The 20240-nt window shown below is 48.4% G+C and overlaps 1 protein-coding gene across 10 annotated transcripts in view; it reads right to left on the bottom strand.

The window, feature by feature from the left end:
- PRRC2B (proline rich coiled-coil 2B) overlaps positions 1–20240 on the bottom strand; it is a 107103-nt gene that overhangs the window by 68373 nt on the left and 18490 nt on the right. For 8 of the 10 annotated variants that reach the window (XR_004031456.1, XM_030818056.1, XM_030818062.1 and 5 more), the window contains exons 2-3: positions 2695–2864; positions 179–356 (exon numbers count right to left, since the gene is read on the bottom strand). Coding sequence is in view for 9 of the 10 variants with exons in the window: in XM_030818056.1 (XP_030673916.1) it covers positions 179–356; positions 2695–2809 (293 nt within the window). In the remaining variant the exon portion in view is untranslated. Of the gene's footprint in view, positions 1–178; positions 357–2694; positions 2865–14595; positions 15708–20240 lie in introns of those variants that run through there. The other 2 variants (XM_030818057.1, XM_030818058.1) reach the window with 2 other exon arrangements.

Genomic DNA, 20240 nt, shown 5'->3' with positions numbered 1-20240 from the left:
CGAAGCACCAGGGCCGGAGAGGAAGCAGCTTCATTTGCATCTCCCTGTTTTCCAACTCTGCCACTGCAAGACTAGCGCTGCAGTAGCCAAAAGGTTAGGGTTAGTTTGCCAAAGGGAAGGATGCCGGGACCACCCCTGGAGTGCCAGCTCCCACTCACCACCCACCTCCTCCGTTTACCTCTTTGGGTCTTGCTGATCCTGCTTGTTTGCCCATCCCGTCCCGTCCTTGGGTACTATCACGATGTTGGGGTCGTTTCCTTTGTTTTCAGACTTCAAGCTTGGCAGGTTTGCAGGTGGTGGCATGCGCCGGGCTGCAGCAACTTTCCCAAGACTCTGTAAGCCATGTCTAGGAATAACTGCAGGGAGAGGGGCACGGAACAGACACCGTGCAAAAAGGTCACAGAAGGAAAGAGGCCTGATGCATTCCGCTGTTCTTTCAAACTCGAAGTGATCATAACAAAGCTAACCAAACAAAAAACAAAGGGCAGACCAGCAGTAGGACAAACAAGTGTTTGGTGTCACTTTAGTCACTTTACAAGCTCTTCACTGAAGACTACAGGGACAAAGGAGCTGCTAAAACCTCTACAAAGGCTTCCGTTTCACTGGTGGGCAGGACAAGGCTCGGGGACTTTACAACATGGGTGAGGAGCCAGGCCCAGGAACCTCCAGCTTACAGAGGAACCACCTCTCTGCAAGTTGAGACAGCTCTGGTCTCATTACAGGACTAAAGGGACAGCCTCTGCCTAGACCCAAACCAAGACTGAACAGGAGCCCTTCGACATTCATGAAGTCTTCATGGGGCGTGAAAAGGATCAACATGAACCTTCCCAACAAGTTTCAGAATATCAAGAACCATGAAAGCTAAAAAGGCTGATAACACACCAGGCGTGGTGGCTCACACGTGTAATCCCAGCACTTTGGGAGGCCGAGCCTCCCAAGTAGATCGCTCAAGTAGATCACTTGAGCCCAGGAGTTCGAGACCAGCCTAGGCAATATGACAAAACCCTGTCTCTACTAAAAATATAAAAATTAGCCAGTCTCATAACTTGGTCTCTAAATAAATAAATTTTAAAACAAAATTTAAAAAATTCTTTAAGGATGGCCAGGCGCAGTGGCTCGTGCCTGTAATCCCAGCACTTTGTGAGGCCGAGGCAGGCGGATCACGGGGTCAGGAGATCGAGACCATCCTAGCTAACACGGTGAAACTCCATCTCTACAAAAAATACAAAAAATTAGCCAGGCGTGGTGGCGGGCGCCTGTAGTCCCAGCTACTCAGGAGGCTGAGGTGGGAGAATGGCGTGAACCCGGGAGGCGGAGCTTGCAGTGAGCTGAGATTGCGCTGCTGCACTCCACCCAGCCTGGCAGACAGAGTGAGACTCTGTCTCAAAAAAAAAAATTCTTTATTAAGGATAACACTGGCCGGGTGCAGTGGCTCATGCCTGTAATCCCAGCACCTTGGGAGGCCGAGGTGGGTGGATCACCTAAGGTCGGGAGTTCGAGACCAGCCTGACCAACATCGAGAAACCCCATCTCTACTAAAAATACAAAATTAGGCTGGGCGCGGTGGCTCACGCCTGTAATCCCAGCACTTTGGGAGGCGAGCGGATCACGAGGTCAGGAGATCGAGACCAATCTGGCTAACACGGTGAAACCCCGTCTCTACTAAAAATACAAAAAATTAGCCAGGCGTGGTGGCGGGCACCTGTAGTCCCAGCTACTCGGGAGGCTGAGGCAGGAGAATGGCATGAACCCGGGAGGCGGAGCTTGCAGTGAGCCGAGATCACGCCACTGCACTCCAGCCTGGGTGACAGAGTGAGACTCTGTCTCAAAAAAGAAAAACAAAAAGCAAAAAGCAAAATTAGCTGGGTGTGGTGGCACATGCCTGTAATCCTAGCTACTCAGGAGGCTGAGGCAGGAGAATCACCTGAACCCAGAAGGTGAAGGTTGCACTGAGCCAAGATCACGCCATTGCACTCCAGCATGGGCAATAAGAGCGAAACTGTGTCTCCAAAAAAAAAAAAAAAAAAAAAAAAAAAAAAAAAAAAAAAAAGGATAACACTAATGCCTATTAAGTCCCATTCTACCCATCAGGATAAAAATCCACAGCTTTGGCCAGGCACGGTGGCTCACGCCTGTAATCCCAGCACTTTGGGAGGCCGAGGCAGGTGGATCACCTGAGGTCACGAGTTTGAGACCAGCCTCACTAACATGGGGAAACCCCGTCTCTACTAAAAATACAAAAATTAGCTGGGCGTGGTGGCACACACCTGTAATCCTTGCTACTCCGGAGGCTGAGGCAAGAGACTCGCTTGAGCCCAGGAGGTGGAGGTTGCAATGAGTTGCATATGCATATATATGTATATGTATACACCTATAGATATCTAAAGATAGATATATCTATAGATATCTATCTATCTAAAGATAGATATATCTATAGATATCTATCTATCTATAGATATATCTCCCCAGCTTCAATAAGGTAATAGATGGAGAAAATTCCACTACAGGAAGAGTTAGGATGCTCAAGGCTCTGAAATCACACCTCAAGTAGGAAGTAGAGAGTGATTCTACATGCATGCCCGGAAGCCTGGTGTGCACGGACCACATCTGTCTAACCAGGTGAGGGACTCTGGGTTTCTGGGATATGTCACTCAGAGAAAGTCTGAGGAACTGGCCTTCAACCCCGGGCCTTACCTGAGGATCTAATCGCGTCTACTGATTTTCCTTTATACTTATCAAACAGGCTGAGAGTCGAATACTTGCTTTTCCCATCCTTGCCCTTGGTAATTTGCCCCAAACGATCGGACATTGCGATGAAATGTCATCTAGTAAGGAAATTTTTCTCGGCACCGCTCCCGATCTGCCTTTGAAATAGAGAAGGAAAAAAAACGAGTGTCACTCCAGCAGAACCTCTGATCCAGCGGAGTGAATCCTTCACGAATCATGGATCTCCTTGAAGATCTGAAGACAGCTTTGGACTGTCCTTAGAAAACTGCTCTTACCACCCACAGGCTGTTCATTCACATTTACAGGGCATTTTGTAGACACCCCGAGGCGATCTGTGGAGTACCCCCCCAACCCCCACCTGCTGTTAATTCCTCTCACTCTCAGTTGGCTGGAGTCTACTGCACACCAACCACACTGAAACTTCAACAGAGCCCTCTCCAAGTCAAGGACAGCTCAAGATGGAAAAATAAATGCTCAGTACTTGTAGCACATCCATGTATAACAATGAAAATAAGGCTAGCAGAATAGGGGAGGTACACAACCCACTTACACCATAGCTGTTCATCTCAAGGACAAGCAAAACAAAATCAGAGGGCAGCCAGAGTATTATCCTTCAGAAATAATCAAGTATATGCACTTTTCAAAACAAACAACTAGTACCCAGAGAGAAAACATTTGCTTAGGCAACAAAAGGGCTCTCTAAGGTACACACATGGAAAACAGAAAGCAAGAACTCCCCAGGGCTGGCAAGGGAGAGACCACATGGGGGCTATGCCATCCACACTTGCCCCTTTGAAGGGACAACCTTGAAAAGACCTCCAAGAAAGAAGCTTCCCTTCTCTGCCACTTTCTAATGTGCTACAGGTGATCATGAGTCTACTAGTGCTCTCCTCATCAGTTCACTCACTCACTCACTCACTCAAAATACTAAGCACCTGGCTGGGTGTGGTGGTTCACGCCTGTAATCTCAGCACTGTGGGAGGCTAAGGTGGGCAGATCACTTAAGGTCAGGAGTTCGAGACCTGCCTGGCCAGCATGGCGAAACCCTATCTCTACTGAAAACACAATTAGCCAGGCGTGGTGGCAGGTATCTGTAATCCCAGCTACTCAGGAGGATGAGGCAGGAGAATTGCTTGAACCTGGCTGCAGTGAGTCAAGATTGCACCACTGCACTCCTGCCTGGGTGACAGAGCGAGACTCCGTCTTAAAAAAAACACAACAAAAACAAATACTAATTGCCGACCAAGGGCCTGTGTGCCAGGCACTGAGGACTAAGAGTTTCACTGCTTTTTATTCCATACCCAACCTTGGCAATAGGTTCTAAGCTTCCTTACCAAAAACCAAAAACACTTGATGGGCTCAGTGGCTCATGCCTGTAATCCCAGCTACTCAGGAAGGCTAAGGTGGGAGGACTGCTTGAAGCCAGGAGTTTGAGACCAGCCTGGTCAACACAGCAAGACACTGTGTCTAAAAAAATTAAAACAGGCCGGGCATGGTGACTCACACCTATAATCCCAACACTTTGGGAGGCTGAGGTGGGCAGATCACCTGAGGTTTGGAGTTTGAGACCAGCCTGGCCAACATGGTGAAACCCCATCTTTACTAAAATTACATAAATTAGCCAGACATGGTGGTGCATGCTTATAATCCCAGCTACTCAGGAGGTTGAGACATGAGCATTGCTTGAAGCTGGGAGGCAGAAGTTGCAGTGAGCTGAGATTGCCCCACTGCATTCCAGCCTGGGTGACAGAGGGAGACTACATCTCAAAATAAATAAATAAAAATAAAAATAAAAATAATTAGCAGGGCATGGTGGCATGCACCTGTAGCCCCAGCTACTTAGGAGGCTGAGGCAGGAGGATCACTTGAGCCCAGGAGCTTGAGGCTGCAGTGAGCTATGATCAGGCCACTGTACTCCAGCCCGAGCAACAGAGCAAGATCCTATCTCTTAAAAAACAAAACTTGTAGGCCGGGCACGCTGGGTCATGCCTGTAATCCCAACACTTTGGGAGGCTGAAGTGGGTGGATCACGAGGTCAGGAGTTCAAGACCAGCCTGACCAACATGGTGAAACTCCGTTTCTACTAAAAATACAAAAATTAGCTGGGCATGGTGGTGCATGCCTGTAATCCCAGCTACTCAGGAGGCTGAGGCAGAAGAATCACTTGAACCCAGGAGGCAGAGGTTAAAGTGAGCAGAAATTGTGCTATTGCACTCCAGCCTGGGCGACACAGCAAGACTCCATCTCAAAAACAAACAAACAAACAAACAAAAAAACACTTGTATAAGTGATCATCACTTCTCACTGGAAAACAAAGCTAAAGCAATAATTAAGGCATATGTTTAACATGTCCTCAATGACATAATGGCGACAACTATAATTCCCCATTTGACCACTGACTGGTAAAAGGCACTTGGTGGTAGCTGTGGAAGCAAGGTTTGCCATTTCACCATCTTGTTCTGACACCATGCAGGCCAGGAGGAACACATGCGATATGGTGGGGGGCAATCTGTACCCCAAAGGATGATTTTAAAGATAAAACTCTATATTATGGGCCAGGTGCGGTGGCTCAGTCCTGTAATCCCAGCACTTTGGGAGGCCAAGACAGGTGGATCCCTAGGTCAGGAGATCGAGACCATCCTGGCTAACATGGTGAAACCCCTTCTCTACTAAAAATACAAAAAATTAGCCAGGCGTGGTGGTGGGTGCCTGTAGTCCCAGCTACTCGTGAGGCTAAGGCAGGAGAATGGCGTGAACTCAGGAAGCGGAGCTTGCAGCGAGCTGAGATCACACCACTGCACTCCAGCCTGGGCGACAGAGCGAGACTCCGTCAAAAACAAAAAACAAACAAACAAACAAACAAAAAAACCACACAACTATATTATGATCCAAATAAAACACAGAGAGCGAAAATCGATTACAAACAGGGGCCAAAACAAGTGAGACAAAAGACGCTGACTGAGCTGGTGCCATGTCAAACGTGCAAGTATGCAAACCATCCTTTCATTCATTTAACAGGTATTGACTGATACCTAAGATCTGCCAGTCACTGAGGGACAGATCCGCATGCAATTCGTATCAGGAAATGCTCATGAAGAACGCAGGAAGATGGATGCCGAGGGATAAGCAGTCATAAGTCCGATCTGTATGAGCAGGGGACACAACCAGGGGCCGACACTGCGCCCTTCTTCAAGGAAATTCTCCTCTCCGCCCCACATGGCTTCAGCCATGCTGGTTGGTTACTTAACTCCCTTCCCTCACCCAAATCCCAGTTTATTCAGCTGCTGCCATGGGCCAAGGAATACCAGGGTGTTTGCAAATGTGCAGGAGCATTTTTGATGTCACAATGACGGGAGTGCCGCCCACATTCAGTGGCCAAGCCCAAGGATGCTGAATGTACTAGAGTGTGTAGGAGAGTCTGGCACAATGAAGAAACATACCAGCAAAAGCGCTTCCAAGCACTCACTGCCCCCAAGTTACCTGCCAGCAGCTGCTTGACCCCAGCAGCCCTCCCCAGAGCTCACCTCCTGCACTGGAGCAAACGGCAGCAATGCTCAGAATGGGAGTCAGTCCCACGTGCCCAATTCTGATTGCGGTGCCCATGACCTGGCTGCTTCCTTGCCCTGGGGTCTATGGGCCATTTTAAATCTCCCTCCCTGAGGCTAGGTCCAGTGAGTTGCTGTCCCACTCCCCAAATGTCATAATTAATAAGAGCATCGTTCCCTGGGCTAGATTGCAAGCCTCTTGAGGGCAGAGCGAGATCCTGTCTCAAAAAAAAGAAAGGCATGGCAAGATTTCACATTGAATGATTTTTCTTTCTTTTTCTTTTTGAGACAGAGTTTCTTTCTGTAGCTCAGGCTGGAGTGCAGTGGCACCATCTTAGCTCACTTGCAACCTCCACCTCCCAGATTCAAGCAATTCTCCTGTGTCAGCCTCCTGAGTAGCTGAGCTTACAGGTGTGTGCCACCAAACCCGGCTAATTTTTGTATTTTCAGTAGAGACAAGATTTCATCATGTTGCCCAGGCTGGTCTCAAACTCCTGGCCTCAAGTGATCCACCCACCTCAGCTTCCCAAAGTGCTGGGATTAAAGGCATGAGCCACCATGCCTGGCAACATCGAATGATTTCTTAAATCAAATGTGATTTTTTTTCTTTCTGTTGAGACGGAGTCTCACTCTGTCACCTAGGGTGGAGTGCAGTGGCATGATCTCGGCTCACTGCAACCTCCGCCTCCTAGGTTCAAGCGATTCACCTGCCTCAGCTTCCAAAGTAGCTGGGATTACAGGCGTGAACCACCATGCCCAGCTAAATGTCATTTAATTCTGAAAACTGACCAGAAATACATTTGCTTATATAAATATTGCTTAAAAAGTCCTCGGGGGCCGGGCGCGGTGGCTCACGCCTGTAATCCCAGCACTTCGGGAGGCTGAGGCGGGCGATCACGAGGTCAGGAGATCGAGATCATCCTGGCTAACACGGTGAAACCCTGTCTCTACTAAAAATACAAAAAAAATTAGCCGGGCGTGGTGGCAGACACCTGTAGTCTCAGCTACTCGGGAGGCTGAGGCAGGAGAATGGCATGAACCCAGGAGGCGGAGCTTGCAGTGAGCTGAGATGGCGCCACTGGACTCCAGCCTGGGTGACAGAGTGAGACTCCGTCTCAAAAAACAAACAAACAAAACAACAACAACAAAAGTCCTCTTAAAAGCTGTTTGCCCTGGCCTCTACTTTCTCTGACTCTGTGCTGACCAGGCCGTAGGGAAAAGGGGAGAATGGACACACACAGCTCTCAGTGTAACTACCTGGCACACACCACACTTCTCTGAGGTTTGATTCATACTTCCCCATACCCTAGTGGAAACAAAAGGAAAAAAACCTTGTTTAGGCCAGGCGTGGTAGCTCACGCCTGTAATCCCAGCACTTTGGGAGGCCGAGGCGAGAGGATCACCTGAGGTCAGGAGTTCAAGACCAGCCTGGCCAACATGGTGAAATCCCGTCTATACTAAAAATACACAAAGGAGCCAGGCATGGTGGTGCATGCCTGTAATCTCAGCTACTTGGGAGGTTAAGGCAGGAGAATCACTTGAACCCAGGAGGCAGAGGTTGCAGTGAGCCAAGATTGCGCCATTGCACTCCAGCCTGGGCAGCAGAGTGAGAATCCATCTCAAAAAAAAAAAAAAAAACCTTGCTCAAACATGAGACACTCTCCCAGAAATTTAGAATTGTGTTTAAGAGATGTCAGTCTGTCTACAACTGTTGCTTAAACTATGTCCTCCCAGTAAATTCAACCACCCAACAAATACTAACTGGGCACCTTCTATGTTCCAGGTGAAATGTTTTCCACCCCTTCCAATCACAGAGCCTTGGTGAAGCCAGTACAAGAAACACATTGGACTAACATCTGCACTTAACCTGCTTGTACAATTTTTTCTTTAGTGCCCTCCATTTTTTTTTTTTTTTTTGAGACAGAGGCTCACTCTGTCGCCCAGGCAGGAGTGCAGTGGCACAATCTTGGCTCACTATAACCTCTGCCTCCCAGGTTCAAGTGATTCTCCAGCCTCGGCCTCCTGAGTAGCTGGGATTACAGGTGCATGCCACCACGCCCAGCTAATTTTTGTATTTTTAGTAGAGACAGGGTTTCACCATGTTGGCCAGGCTTGTCTCAAACTCCTAACCTCAAGTGATCCACCCACCTTGGCCTCCTAAAGTGCTGGGATTACAGGCGTGAGCCACCACACCCAGCCAGTGCTCTCAACCTTTTAACCAAGTTTTGCACTTGTTGGGCACGCTATTGGCCTCTCTAGACCTGTTTCCTCATCTACTGAAGGAGTGGCCTAGACAAGCACTGACCCTAAAATCAAGCCCATCAATGTTGACAACTGACAGCCACAGAAATAACGGTTTACTACCCAGGCGCAGGGGCTCACGCTTGTAATCCCAGCACTTTGGGGAGCTGAGGCGGGTGGATCACTGGAACCCAAGAGTTCAAGACCAGCCTGAGCAACGTGGTAAAACTCCGTCTCTACTAAAACTACAAAAAAAAAAAATTAGTTGGGCGTGGTGATGCATGCCTGTAATCCCAGCCACTGGGGAGGCTGAGGCAGGACAACTGCTTGAGCCTGGGAGTTGGAGGTTGCAGTGAACGGAGATTGGGCTACTGCACTACAGCCTGGGCGACAGAGGGAAAAATCTGTCTAAAAAAAAAAAAAAAAAACACCAGAAAGAAAGAAATGGCTTACTGTGGACTCAGCCACCTCTTACAAGCCTGGGATTGGATCCTATTTTCCTATACAAACTTGGGATACCAACAAGGAATCAGGCGAGTCACTGCTGCAGTGAATGAAAGCAGCCCCTACGAGGACAATCACACTCTCCACAGTGAAGAATGCACGGGTGGAGAATCTTCCAGCCTCCACGTTCCCGCAGAGCAGGGGCCGGCAGCCTGAAGAGAAATAAACAAGAGGCCATCTATGGCCCACAAAGCCTGAAACAGTTACTGCCTGGTCCTTTACAAAGTTTGTGTATACACACCTGCTTTACGGCAGTCGGGAGATCTTTCACTGGACACAACTCCAAAATAAAACAGAATCATTCGGATTTCGTCCCGTTGCAGGGACCTCCACTGACCCGGCCGAGTGCGAGGCTGGACCCGCCCACAACCATCTGGCTCCGATGCTTGCCAGCCGCTTTTCACAAACATCAGGCCAGGGCGCTGTTAGCAGGGCTTTACCAGGCTTCAAATACCTGCCGAGTTTCCATCCATCAACACACATGCATACCCCAAGCTAAGCTAGCCCATCCGAAGGCAGGGAGAAAGCACCAGTGAGGAACCAAGTGTGAAGCAGGAAGCTGGCTGAGGCAAGAGAACAGCTCTCCAGCGGGTCTGAGGCATTTCCATCCAGCTCTGACTCACCCCTAGGTCTGTGGGACTAGACCGGGCAGACGCACCAGGTCCTCGCAGGTTAGCATAAGTCAAACCTGGCTTATGGCCACGGCTTTACCTCACCTTCTCTCCCTTCTGTAGGCAACAGAATTTGTTTTCTCCCCAAACAGAATCTGACTTGGAACCTCAGTATGACATATGAAGCAGACACAACCCAACGATGCCTGCTGGAAAGAAGTCCAGCCTGTGTGCCCCCTTGCTGTAAGCCCTCCTTTCCCACAGAAGCCACTCAGAGACACCGCCACAGGAGCTAGAACATTCTGAAATTTGCCAGCCTAAAAGAAAATATTGCCATTAGGCAGATGAAAAAGGGGCCTAAAACCCATATGAAGATAGATTTGGGAACAAATGAATGGAGAAAAGAACAAAGAAAAAGAATCCAGGTTGCATATTTTGGCACATAATCTAAAGAAGTGCTCCCAGGCTGTGCTGGAAGAAAAACAACCAGAAAGATTCGCCAACAACGGCAACTTCACATCCAAGCCCCGCCTCTCCAGACAGTGCCCGCCTGTCCAACAGGTTCCTGCTATCTGTCCACCAGAGGGAACATCTCTGCCCCATAATTAATTTATCAAAAGCCATTTCCGGGTAACAGGATTAATTTCACCGCACACTTGAGTGCCAGCCAGTGTCAGATGCCTGACCAGGGCACTGGGATGACCTGTCATTCACCAGGAACCACTACGGCTCCACATTCAGGGGTGATCAGTGGCCGCCAGCACTTCAAGGGCCAGGCACCCTGCTAAGCCCTCATGTACTCTACTCCCCTTCACAACAGCACTTTCTGGAAGATACTACTGCCTGTTTGACAGAGAAGGACATTAAGGTTCAGTCAATCAGGATAGAAAAGTAACGCACCCGGCCAGACGCGAGTGGCTCACGCCTGTAATCCCAGTGCTTCGGGAGGCTGAGGTGGGTGGATCACAAGGTCAAGAGATCGAGACCATGCTGGTCAACATGGTGAAACCCTGTCTCTACTAAAAATACAAAATTTAGCTGGGTGTGGTGGCGCGTGCCTGTAGTCCCAGCTATTCGGGAGGCTGAGGCAGGAGAATCGCTTGAACCCGGGAGGCAGAGGTTGCAGTGAGCCAAGATTGTGCCACTGCACTCCAGCCTGGGAACAGAGTGAGACTCCCATCTAAAAAAAAAAAAAAAAAAAAGAAAGAAAGAACAGAAAAGTAATGCACCCAAGGTCACAAGACTGCCGAGTGCAGGGCCAGGCTTGGAGCCCAGGCTGCACTGGACGCCGCCAGGCTGCAGACTGAATGCCCCATGACCTGGAGTCTGCTTTCCCAGTGGGAGCACCAGTGCAGACACGAAAGGTGGCACAATGGGTTCTGATATAAGTCAGCCCAGGCTCAACAGCTGCTTTCTGGCCAACTGCACAGATGATGGTCCTGGACAGCTTCAAAAACAAGCATTTTATTTACACCATGCCACCAACAGCCAGATTCTCACCCAAGGCAAATCCAGTCGCTTCACTCTTTTCACAGGTGGGCATCTAGAGATTTCATGGTTCTTTCCTCCACTCACAATAGTGACAAAGGCCCAAGGCCCGACCTCAGGGGGACACAGTGAGTGCTGCAACGTGCCCTGGCCGTGAGGCTGGGGGTAGTTCAGAGAGAAAGGTGGAATGTCTCTTTATAGAAGGAAGGGAAAGATCCCACTGCTAGACAAAACATACCAAAAATCATAATTTGGCAGGAATGGAAATTGATAGCAGGCTGGATAAACACTTCAGGAAATAACAATGTGGGCCAGAAAAGGACATAGCCACTGGACAATTTACTTGTTAAGTCTCAGTCGAGAACCATCACCACGAAATCCAGGGACAAGATTAAAGAAATCTTTCTCCAACATACCAATCAATGTCTGGCAAAAAAACCTTTCACATAAGTAAGGCGACCTCACCTACTTCAAATACTCAAATGTTTACTTACCAATGTGTGTGCCAGACCCTGTGTCACTTGGTGCTGGGGACATGGAGACAGGAGACTCCACCCTGCACTCCTGCAGCAGGAGAGATCTGCAAAGTTTATCTGTAAAGGGCCAGACAGTAAATGTACTCAGCTTTGCTGACCACACAGAGCTCTCTGCTGCAGTTGCTCAGCTCTGCTTGATGCTGTCGTCGTAGCATGGAAGTAGCCCCAGACAATACATAAACAAAGGGGAATAGCCATATTTACAAAAACAGGAGGTGGGCTGCAATCGGGGTTGCAGTTTGCTGCCTTCTGGTTCAGAGGGTAAAGTATGGACATGAACACACTGCAAGATGATGATGAACTTGTATGCATACCAGGGTGGGGGAACCAGGTGGGTTTGAGGGGACACTTCTGCTGCCTCACTCAATGACAGCCTAACCCAACCCCCACCACACCTCCAGCTTGCAGAGGCTCCCTACGTGGCACTGTCAGAAAAGCAAGGGTAGGCCAGGTGTGGTGGCTCACGCCTGTAATCCTAGCACTTTGGGAGGCTGAGGTGGCAGATCACCTGAGGTCACGAGTTCGAGACCAGCCTGGCCAACATGGCGAAACGCTGACTCTACTGAAAATACAAAATTAGCTGGGCGTGGTAGTGCATGCCTATAATCCCAGCTACTCAGGAGGCTGAGACAGGACCCACTTGAACCCAAGAGGCGGGGGCTGCAGTGAGCCGAGATCATGCCACTGCACTCCAGCCTGGGCAACAGAGGGAGACTCCATCTCAAAAAAAAAAAAGAAAGAAAGAAAGAAAAAGAAAAGAAAAAAGAAAGGCAGAGGTGGCTTTCAAAGAGCCCTAAAGCGCCCACATTTCTGTTCCCTAAGAGCCAGGCACTGGCCCATCTGGAAAGCTGAAGGCTGGACTCAGCTGTAGCACAATCCAGGCACTCTACCTGCAGAAGCCCAAATGGGTCAGGTCCCTGCAGAACACTGCACAAACTCTCCAAGAATAAACAGCCTGACAATAAGGTTTGAGGAAACCACCAAGTGGGGAAAGTGGGGTTCCTGGTAACCCAGTGTTCCTTATGGGAGACATGAGCCATCCCCAGAAGACCATGCACCCCAAGGAGACAGCATATATAGGAAGCAACAAATTTAAAATAAGAGAAAAGGAAAAACAAAGAAGCATTGAGGCATATGGTGGGGACACAAGAAGCACTCCCCATCCCCAGTGGAGAACTGGGGGGTTCTCCGGCACTTAGTTGCAAGACCCTTGCTGGAACCACATGGTCAGCTGGGTCCCCCTCCACCAGAGCCATGGCTTACACAGCAACATAGACCACGGGCAGCACCTGCTCACACACCTTCCACATCACCCCCCACCGCACCAGGGTCAAGTCCAGACTCTCCCCCCAGCCCAACATGCTGGCCCCACGCCACCACCCAGCCTTCTCCCCACCCCACCCCCAGCAGTCTCAAATCTGAAACACTGGATTTGCATCACGCCTCCACTCCACACTGACTTGAGGTCTACTTCCTCGTGGATTAAGTAAGATGAACATACCATGTTCATCTCCCGCCTCCCAGGTCTGCTGTAAGGAATAAACGAGAGAACAAAGACCCCGCACTTGACCCAGCACTTGTCCTCAGTAGGCACTCGACCAATGGCAGCTGTCACCTCACCGTGGTTCTGCTCTTGTTCTCTCTGCGGCCCACCCAATTATCAGCTTTCAACAGCGCTCATCTCTCCAGACTCCTGTGCAGCCAGGGAAGCCTCCGTTCTCCAGCAGGGCTGCTCTGGGTGGTGCTGGGTAGACCAGGCACCTGTGCTTCTACCTCCTCCTGTGCACCAGGGACCCATCTGCACGTTGGTGTGTCACAGTTTAAGGGTGCTGGTACAGAGAGCAGACCTTCAAACACCACGAGGACAAACTCCCAGGTGTTTAGGATCTGCTGGTGGACCCCTTTAATTAATTCTCAGGAAGACAGAGATGCAGGGTGATTCTCAGAAAACCCTCTTGAGATAAACACTCTACTGTGACTCATTTAAACCACACTAAACTGCCCTAGTTTCAAGGCTGCCCACTTTGGGGCAATAAACGTAGCTATTCACTGCAGTCACCCTCCGATGTTACAATAGATGGCCTTATGGAAGTGGATAATCCCAGTTCTGCTCATTTATTTCTCAATCACATTTTTTAGTAATAAAAGAAATATACGCTTGATACAGAAAAACTGTAAATCTTAAAAAAATTACAGAAAAGTATCATCCCTAAACCAGCTCCCAGATTAGATTCCTGGATCTCTCTGCACCAGCATGAGCCACTTAAATTCCGGGTGCTGTCACGCTGCAATACTAATCATCTGCCTCTGCCCATGTTCTATTGTTTTGACTTCCTATTTCAAAAGAATTCAGCAGTAAGGGTCATAAAACACTGTGTATTAATTCCAAACAGATTTGCTATTTGTTTTTTAAAACTATGAAAATAATTTTGAAGAAAACCCAGGATGGCAGAAAGGCTGAGCTGAGCACAAACACACGGAGGAGGAAGGCCATGTCCCAGCCAGCTGCAGCTGTCCCTGGCTTGCCCGGCAGTGCCACTGTTTACACCCAAAGCCTTTCCCCTGTAGGAATGACGTCACCTGGAGCAAGCTGGAATCTGGGCACAAGAGAAGAGGACAAATCCGGCTGGCCTGTCTCTGGCAGCAAGTGACTTCCTTCAGCCCAGGAGAAAGCATTCCTCCCCACCTTCCTAAACCCTATGTCCTCACGGCGACTCACAGAAAAAAACACAGGGGGGTAAAAAAACCAACATTGGTTCTATCATCCCCCAAATAATAACCAACGCTGAATCTACACTCCCACCTAACCTCTAGGTAAACACTCTCTGGGGCAAACACTCCCTACAGATGAACCCCCTTTGCAGGCAGTAGCTCTCTCTCTCTACACACAAGTTTCCAGAAGGAAGAGGGGGCCAGGGGCCAAATGTCACCTTCTGCACTTACTGTTTTCTCAGTGACAATGTGGAGACAGACAGCTGCTTTAGAAGGAAGAGATGATGATCCCCAGGTGTGCCACCAGCACCCTGATGCAATGCTCCTTGGCACAGAGGAGTTCAGCAGATAGTGGTGGTGACGCCATCACCTCCTGCAGCTGGCTGAACTCTCTGCCTCCGGGGCTTTGGGCTCCCTTTCTCAAGGCATCTGGAGGGAAGGACAGAGAACTTCACCCACCATATGTGTAAGAAGGTTGTGCCAATGACCAGACATCAAAACCAGCCTTACCTCTGGGCCTCACCATGCTCTGTAGCAACCACAGCCAATGGCAGCTCTTGAGGTTCTGACACCAAAAGACAGCCATGCTCGATCATGGGGAAAAGACAGCTGAGTGGTGCTCGGACAAAAATACTCCCACACCCGTGTACATAAAGAGGACTGTGCACGCATCTCCACGCACACACATCCCACAGATGGCCCTTAATTCAATTCCATCCAACTCACACAGTATTTAGAATACAGGGGGCTTCTGGTTAAACATGGCAGAAAGACTGAGGGCTTGTACAGCTCATCCTTCCAACCCCCGAAAATGAAAACAGCGAAGAACCCAAACAGGGACAGTTTTGGCAAGGAGGGGGCACAAGTATGAACAGATTTTACAGACTGAAAGATGCCACAACATGCAGAGGGGAAAACCCCCCTTCACCCAGGATATGAGAAGGCTCAGGAGGTCCTAGGAGGTGGCAGGCACCTTGCATGAAAGGGGAAGGTGGGAACTCAGATGTGGGGGGACTGGCTGAAGGCTGCAAGTGCAACAGCTACACACCCACAGCCCCTTCCCTCCCCTACTGGATACATTAAACAAGAGAAGTCTAGACTTGAGAACACCAGGGTCAGAGGGGGAAGGGGTGGGGAAAGGAGACCCCCCCAAAAAAGTGAAGAGAGAACCTGAGTGGCAAACCTCGGAAGCTTCAGGCCCCCCACTTCTGCTGCTCCTCACAGGAGGGCAGCAGACAAACACCACACCACCCTCCACTCCTCAGGCAAAGACAAGGGGGTCTTCTCTTGAAAAACCAGCCCCAGAGAAAGAAAACCTATATACACCAACATGGGACTCAAGAAATGAAAAGACCAGGCCGGGCGCGGTGGCTCACGCTTGTAATCCCAGCACTTTGGGAGGCCGAGGCGGGCAGATCACGAGGTCAGGAGATCGAGACCACGGTGAAACCCCGTCTCTACTAAAAATACAAAAAAATTAGCCGGGCGTGGTGGCGGGCGCCTGTAGTCCCAGCTACTCGGAGAGGCTGAGGCAGGAGAATGGCGTGAACCCGGGAGGTGGAGCTTGAGTGAGCCGAGATTGCACCACTGCACTCCAGCCTAGGCGACAAAGCAAGACTCCGTCTCAACAACAACAAAAAAAAGAAATGAAAAGACCAGCCTCCCATCCAGGCACCCACTCTGAAGAGTCCACCCAGTTTCCAATCAGCTGTGTGCCAAGACCACAGGTATCTGAGAGATGACCAACTAAAAGACAGACACCAAATAAATAGACAAAATAACAGAGGAAACAGACAGTGCCAGAGATCAAAGATTAAAAATATGTATTATAAAATTAATATCCTCAGAAAATCAAGAGAAGATACCGCACCCATGAAATAAACTTTTTTTCCCCCTTAAAGGGTAACTAGAAAACAAGAATCACCCTAGTTAGAATTAAGCATGTGACAGCCCAAACCCCATAACCTCAGGATAATCATGAAGAAAGCATCCGACAAATCCCAAATCGAGGAACATTCTACCAAATATCTGATCAGTACGACTCAAAACTGTCATGGTCATCAAAAACTTAATTGTCACAATCTAGTGGAAACTATGGGGACATGATTAAATTTAATGTGGTATCCTGGAACAGAAAAAAGACACTGGGTACAAGCTAAGAACATCTGAATAAAGCATAAACTTTAGTTAATAATAATGTATCAATACTGGTTCATTAGCTGTGACAAATATACTGTACTAACGTAAGATGTGTTTAATGGGGGCAAACTGGGAGTAGGCTATATGGGAACTCCAACTTTTCTGTACAGCTGAACTATTCTAAAGTAAAATAATCCAATTAGAAGAGGTAGAAGAGGCCAGGCGCAGTGGCTCACACCTGTAATCCCAACACTTTGGGAGGCTGAGGTGGCAGATCACGAGGTCAGGGGTTCGAGACCAGCCTGGCCAATATAGTGAAACCCCCATCCCTACTAAAGATACAAAAATTAGCCAGGCGTGGTGGCATGCACCTGTAATCCCAGCTACTCAGGAGGCTGAGGCAGAAGAATCACTTGAACCTAGGAGGCAGAAGTTGCAGTGAGCCGAGATGGCGACACTGCACTCCAGCCTGGGCGACAGAGCAAGACACTGTCTAAAAAAAAACGAAGAAGAGGTGGAAGAGCAAGACAAGCAAATCTCAGAAAATGAGCGACGGCATAATGCTAGTCACATCCTACCCCCAAAATCAAAGGATTAACCCAGGAGTCCAGATTTAACTAGGAGTTCCAGAAACATGGGGGTGGGCTGGGGGGAAGGAGACGAAGAAATTATCAAGTAAAAAATGCCAAAAATAATTCCCAGAGTTGAAGTAGCCAAGTAGCCAAGACTTCAAAGGCCCACCAAGTGCTCGGAACAATGGATATAAAAAGAACACAAAGTACAATGTGAAATTTCAGCATGTTAGGGATACAGTTTGAGAACCTAAAAGCTTCTAAAAGTCATCCCTCTTCCAAAAAAGTTCCCAGGGAGAAACAATCAGAATGGCAATGAGTTCTCAGGAGCAACAATGATGGAGAGTTCCTACCAGCATCACCATCCTCTCTGGGAAATGACTTTCAATCTAGAATCCAATACTCAGCTGACCAAGTCAAGTGTAGGGACAGAAAAAGACTTTTTCAGACTTACATAAGGACTTAAAATAGTATTTTTACAAGAGAGCAAACTAAGGGACTGGAAATGCCAGTGGGACCATTCCTGTCTGCCTACCCAGCAGTTAATTCTCCCTTCCTCCTTCCTGATGGAGCCTGAGGGAGGCTGACCCAGACCCAGCCCCAGGGGAGGGGGGCCTGGCCTAAGAGAAGCCCAGCCCAGGAGGTTCTAAGGACTGGTTCAGAATGGGTGCACCCAAATAATCCCAAACCTGTCTACTTCTGGACTTGCAATTACCTGGGTCAATGAACGTTCTTATTAAGATAGTTGCTGTTGGCCAGGCGTGAAAATCCCACCACTGTGGGAGGCTGAGGCGGGTGGATCACCTGAGGTCAGGAGTTCAAGACCAGCCTGACCAACATGGTGAAACCCCGTCTCTACTAAAAATACAAAAACTAGCTGGGCGTGATGGCGCACACCTGTAGTCCCAGCTACTCAGGAGGCTGAAAACAGGAGAATCGCTTAAACCTGGGAGGCAGAGGTTACAGTGAGCCGAGATTGTGCCACCGTACTCCAGCCTGGGCAACAGAGTGAGACTCTGACTCAGAAAAACAAAAAACAAACAAAAAAGACAGTTGCTGTCATGATGTCCAAATTATCCAACCAATACAAACAAGATCCAGGAAATAAGGACCACATGTGGAGGGACAAAAACAAGTCCCAGAATGACAACCAACAGAAGCCCAAGATAGCAGCCAGGCACGGTGGCTCACGCTTGTAATCCCAGCAGTTTAGGAGGCCAAGGTGGGTGGATCACTTGAGGTCGATAGTTTGAAACCAGCCTGGCCAATATGGTGAAACCCCATCTCTACTAAAAATACAAAAATTAGCTGGGCGTGGTGGCGGGCACCTGTAGTCCCAGCTACTTGGGAGGCTGAGGCAGAAGATCACTTGAACCCAGGAGGTGGAGGTTGCAGTGAGACAAGATCAGGCCACTACACTCCAGCCTGGGCGACACAGCAGAGACTCCATCTCCAAAAAAAAAAAAAGCCCAAGATGGTAGCCACACCATGGGCCAGAGGGGCAAAAGTCCTGGTAAGAGCAGGATAGAGGCTTCTGGAAGAACAAACAGGATAGATTATCTACCATTTCCAGGAAATTAGAAATTAGTATTGATTGCATTTTCTTGGAGAAATGTAAAAGGCAAAAGATACAAACTTTAATGCAGTTTAATGTACCAAATTTTTCTACTTTGGTTACTGCTGTGTCCGATTTTTCCAAAATCATGAAGATATTCTATGTTTTATTCTAGAAGCTTTATTGTTTTATCTTTCATGTTTACATCTATGATCTACCTAACACTGATTTCTGGATATGATTGGTGATAAAAGTTTCATTTTTTTCCCTTATGGAGAGTTCAGTTCTCCCAGTACCTTTTCTGAAAAGGCCATCTTTTCTCTTTGTCATGTGTCATAAATTAAGTGACTATTGATGTGCAGTTTGAAGACTGTTCCCTCCAATCAGCCTATTTGTCTATCTTTTTGGCAACACTGCACTGTCTTAATCACTGCAGCTTTTATAAAGTCTGGGTATTTGGTACGATATGTCCTTCAGCTTTGTTTTTCTTCAAGAATGCTTTGATTAAGGCCCGGCGTGGTGGCTTATACCTGTAATCCCAGCACTTTGGGAGGCCGAGGCGGGTGGATCACGAGGTGAGGAGATCAAGACCATCCTACCCAACATGGTGAAGCCCCATCTCTACTAAAAATACAAAAATTAGCTGGGCGTGGTGGTGGGCACCTGTAGTCCCAGGTACTCGGGAGGCTGAGGCCGAAGAATTACTTGAACCTGGGAGGCGGAGGTTGCAGTGAGCCGAGATCGCGCCGCTGCACTCCAGCCTGGGTGACAAGAGCAAAAACTCTGTCTCAAAAACAAAAGAATGCTTTGATTGAGGTGGCTCACACCTGTAACCCATCACTTTGGGAAGCCAAGGCAGGAGGATCTTTTGAAGCCAGGAGTTTGAGACCAGCCTGGGCAATACAGTAAGAGCACGTCTCCACTAAAAATTAGCTGGGTGTGTTGGTGCATGCCTATCTTTGAAATGCTTGTTCCCCAGTGCTGTAAAGAAATAGCACTTGAATGTAAATTTAATTTCCTCAGCAAGGCCATTTTTATACTTTCTGCAGAAAGGGTACAGTCGCCAGCAGTTTTGCCACCGAACAAAGGAGACAGAGTACACTGAACAAAGGAGACAGGGTCATTTACAACCTGACGCGTCCACCCTACTGCTGTGTTCAGTTTCCACTGGCTGGAACAGGACCTCACATTCTGTATCTGTCCTGATTGGCTAGCAACTTAGAACTTTTTAAAAGAGGCAAAGGCAGAGGAGAACAAAGGAAGGAGAAAGTAACTTGTGGAATGCTAAGAAAGGTAAAAACACCTTCAAATAAGAAAAAGGAACAGGCTATGACCTAATGCTTGCTTGGATCAGTATAAGCATGCCAGGGCAAATATTCAGGCTAAATTGTAGGAGCTAAGAATATAAAATACATTAATTTATTTATTACAGCTAGCAGATATTTAAGAATGTTAGCACGGGTCTTTAAATAAATTTTGCTTCTAAAAGAAGTTACTATTTATTCCTAATTAGATGAAGACGAAAATCTTTAAAATGAAACCTCTACTTTACTTTTTACACCTATAATCCCAGCTACTCGGGAGGCTGAGGCTGGAGGATCTCCTGAGCC

This window comes from Nomascus leucogenys, chromosome 8 (assembly GCF_006542625.1).
Source record: "Nomascus leucogenys isolate Asia chromosome 8, Asia_NLE_v1, whole genome shotgun sequence".
In the NCBI taxonomy this organism is placed as follows: Eukaryota; Metazoa; Chordata; class Mammalia; order Primates; family Hylobatidae; genus Nomascus; species Nomascus leucogenys.
Note: the sequence above shows the minus strand (reverse complement) of the source record. Positions and strands in the feature narration are given on the sequence as shown.